Source organism: Dendrobium catenatum, unplaced genomic scaffold (assembly GCF_001605985.2).
Source record: "Dendrobium catenatum unplaced genomic scaffold, ASM160598v2 fragScaff_scaffold_1408, whole genome shotgun sequence".
Lineage (NCBI taxonomy): Eukaryota > Viridiplantae > Streptophyta > Magnoliopsida > Asparagales > Orchidaceae > Dendrobium > Dendrobium catenatum.
Window position 1 is genome coordinate 66,542 of NW_021319870.1, and position 2,652 is coordinate 69,193.

At 36.3% G+C, this 2,652-nt stretch overlaps 1 protein-coding gene across 1 annotated transcript; it reads left to right on the top strand.

Moving 5' to 3' along the window:
* Window positions 1-361: 361 nt before the first annotated feature.
* On the top strand, window positions 362-1,093 carry LOC114580933. The gene has a single exon (XM_028699887.1). It carries the CDS (start codon window positions 362-364, stop codon window positions 1,091-1,093), a length of 732 nt encoding a protein of 243 aa, XP_028555720.1.
* Window positions 1,094-2,652: the final 1,559 nt, after the last annotated feature.

Sequence of the window (2,652 nt, forward strand, 5' to 3'; positions counted from 1 at the left end):
TTGGATAGAAGGGAGATTTATTGTTTTATTGGCAAGGACTGGGAATATTGGCATCATCCGGCTATTGGTACTTCTGGTGGGATTTTGGTGTTATGGAAGGTGACTTTGGTGTCTTTTATGGTTAAGGAATCTTCTTCTCAGGTTATTATTGGTGACCTTATGATTCCTAATATGGGAAGTTGGAGAGTTGCTATCGTGTATGGTAGTAGATGTTGTGTGGAGAGAAGCAACTTATGGAAGCAACTTGAAGATTGTATGGAGGATTCTATTCTCTATCATAGAAGGGGATTTTAATTGCATTTTAAGCCAGGAAGATAAGAGAGGAGGCAAGAGATTTCTTTTTTCTAAAAGTCCTGAAGAGATGAAAGGATTTATGATGAATTTGGATTTTCATGACATTGGCTATATTGGGCCAAGGTTTACTTGGTGTAACAACAAGGATGGGACCTCACGTATTTGGGAGAGATTGGACATATGTCTTTTGAACTCATCTTCCATTCAAAAGATCCCTCTAGCTGTTATTAAACACCTAGCAAGAATAGCTTCAGATCATAGTCCAATTGTTCTTAAATTGGATGCTGAAGCTCGTTTCAAGTCTAAAATTATCAGATTTGAAGATACTTGGAGATCTTATCCGGCATGTAAGGGTATTGTCAGCCATTCATGGAAGAAAAAAGATGTGGGAAATGAGAATGTAGTGCTTCAGAAGAAGACCAACCGAACTCTAAAAGCATTATTTTTTTGGAGTAGAAACAAATGCAAAGACTTGAATACTCTAAAGGAAAATCTAAAAAATGAGATTATTGATCTTCAAAGGAAGGAGGCTTTGGGGGAGAGTTGGACTGATGCAGACCTTAAATTGCTCCGTAATAAAGTACATGAGTTTAATGTTACTTTTAGAAGGTTATCTACTTGGTGGAACCAAAGAGCAAAAGCTAAATGGCATAAAGAAGGTGACATGAATTCTAAACTTTTCCACAATTTTGCAACGGCTCGTAGAAATGGGAATAAAATTAATCAAATCAAAGATGAGTCCAACAATGTAGTAGTAGATGAGGATCAAATCCAGAAAGTTTTTTGTGACTTTTTTTAGAAGAAATTGCAGCTTAAGGATTGTTGTTTAAAGGTATGGCCTTCGGTTTTACAGCAACAGAAGATTTTTTTTTAGGATAGCAGTATGCTTAATGAGGAGTTCTCGGTGAATGAGTTGAAATGCTCGATCTTCCAGCAAGGTAATAACAAATCTCCTGGCATAGATGGGGTTACTTCTTCTTTCTACAAAAGCTTCTGGAGTATTATTTGGGAAACATTATGGAAAGTTGTCAATAACTTTTTTAAAACTGGTATCATGTGTAAAGAATGGAAGGACACTTTTATTATCTTGATTTCTAAAGTCAAGAATCCTTTAGTTCCGGCCAATTTCAGACCTATTAGTCTTTGCCAATTGAATTACAAGATTATTGCCTCTATGCTTGTAAATAGATTGAAGAAAATTATTTTCAGATTGGTATCAGAAGAGCAGATGGCATTTATACCTGGAAGATCTATTTCTGAACATTGTCTTTTGGCTCAAGAAATGTTTCATAAGTTCAAGGTTTCCAAAAACAAAAAGGGTGCTATGGCTATTAAACTAGACATGGAGCAAGCGTATGATAGTATGGGGTGGTCTACTCTCCATCAAGTTCTCAAGTGGTATGGTTTTCCGTCTCACTTTTCTAATTTGCTCTTGGAATGTGTTACTGAAGTGAGGTTTTCTATTCTCATTAATGGTAATATGTCCAATTGGATTAATTCTTATGGTGGGTTTCGCCAAGGGTGCCCACTCTCACCTTACCTTTTTATTTTGTGTTCACAACTATTGACTAATGCAATCAATCAAAGAGGCCATTCTCTTGGTATTCAAATTTCGTCTGGAGGACCAAAGATTACACATCTTTTGTATGCAGACGATGTGTTAATCTTCTCCCATGCTTCTTCTACTTTGGCTAGATCAATGAAGATTATAGTGGAGGATTTTTGCAAATGGACTGGTCAAAGAGTGAATTTCAGCAAATCTCAAGTTATGTTCGGCAAAATGGTGAGAAAAAATTTAAGGAGAAGGATTACTAAAGTGTTGGGCATTAAGATGGTGAAGGAGATGATGTATCTAGGAGTGAAGATGTCTCTTAGAAGACCTAAGATAGCAGATTTTCAAGAGCTTATTAGTAATGTCATGGATAGACTTAATGCTTGGAGTAAGAAGTCTCTTTCTTTGGGAGGTAAACTCATCCTTATTGATAGCTCCTTACTTTCCATGCCAAATTACTTGATTACAAATTCTTTAGTTCCCAAAAGAGTGCTTCTTGAACTTTAAAAGTTATGTAGAATTTTTTTGTGGAATAAAAAAGATGGCTCTAAAGGAATGCATTATGTTGCATGGGAAGATATTTGTAAACCAAGGAGATTTGGTGGTTTGGGTTCGCACTCTCCTTTACTTAGAATTGGAGCTCTTAGATCCAATTTAGCCTGGAATTTTCTTCAGAAGCCTGATTCACTGTTGCATAGAACAATGAAACATAAATATGGGGCTGATATTATGCATGAATTTCACAAAAGCACTTGGTCAAGTGCTTGGTGCATATTGTTGGATGGGGGAAAGATTTTGAGGAATGT

Excerpts from the sequence above, each read along its gene's own strand:
- LOC114580933 (XM_028699887.1), top strand. The coding sequence starts at position 362 with ATGAAAGGATTTATGATGAATTTGGATTTTCATGACATTGGCTATATT.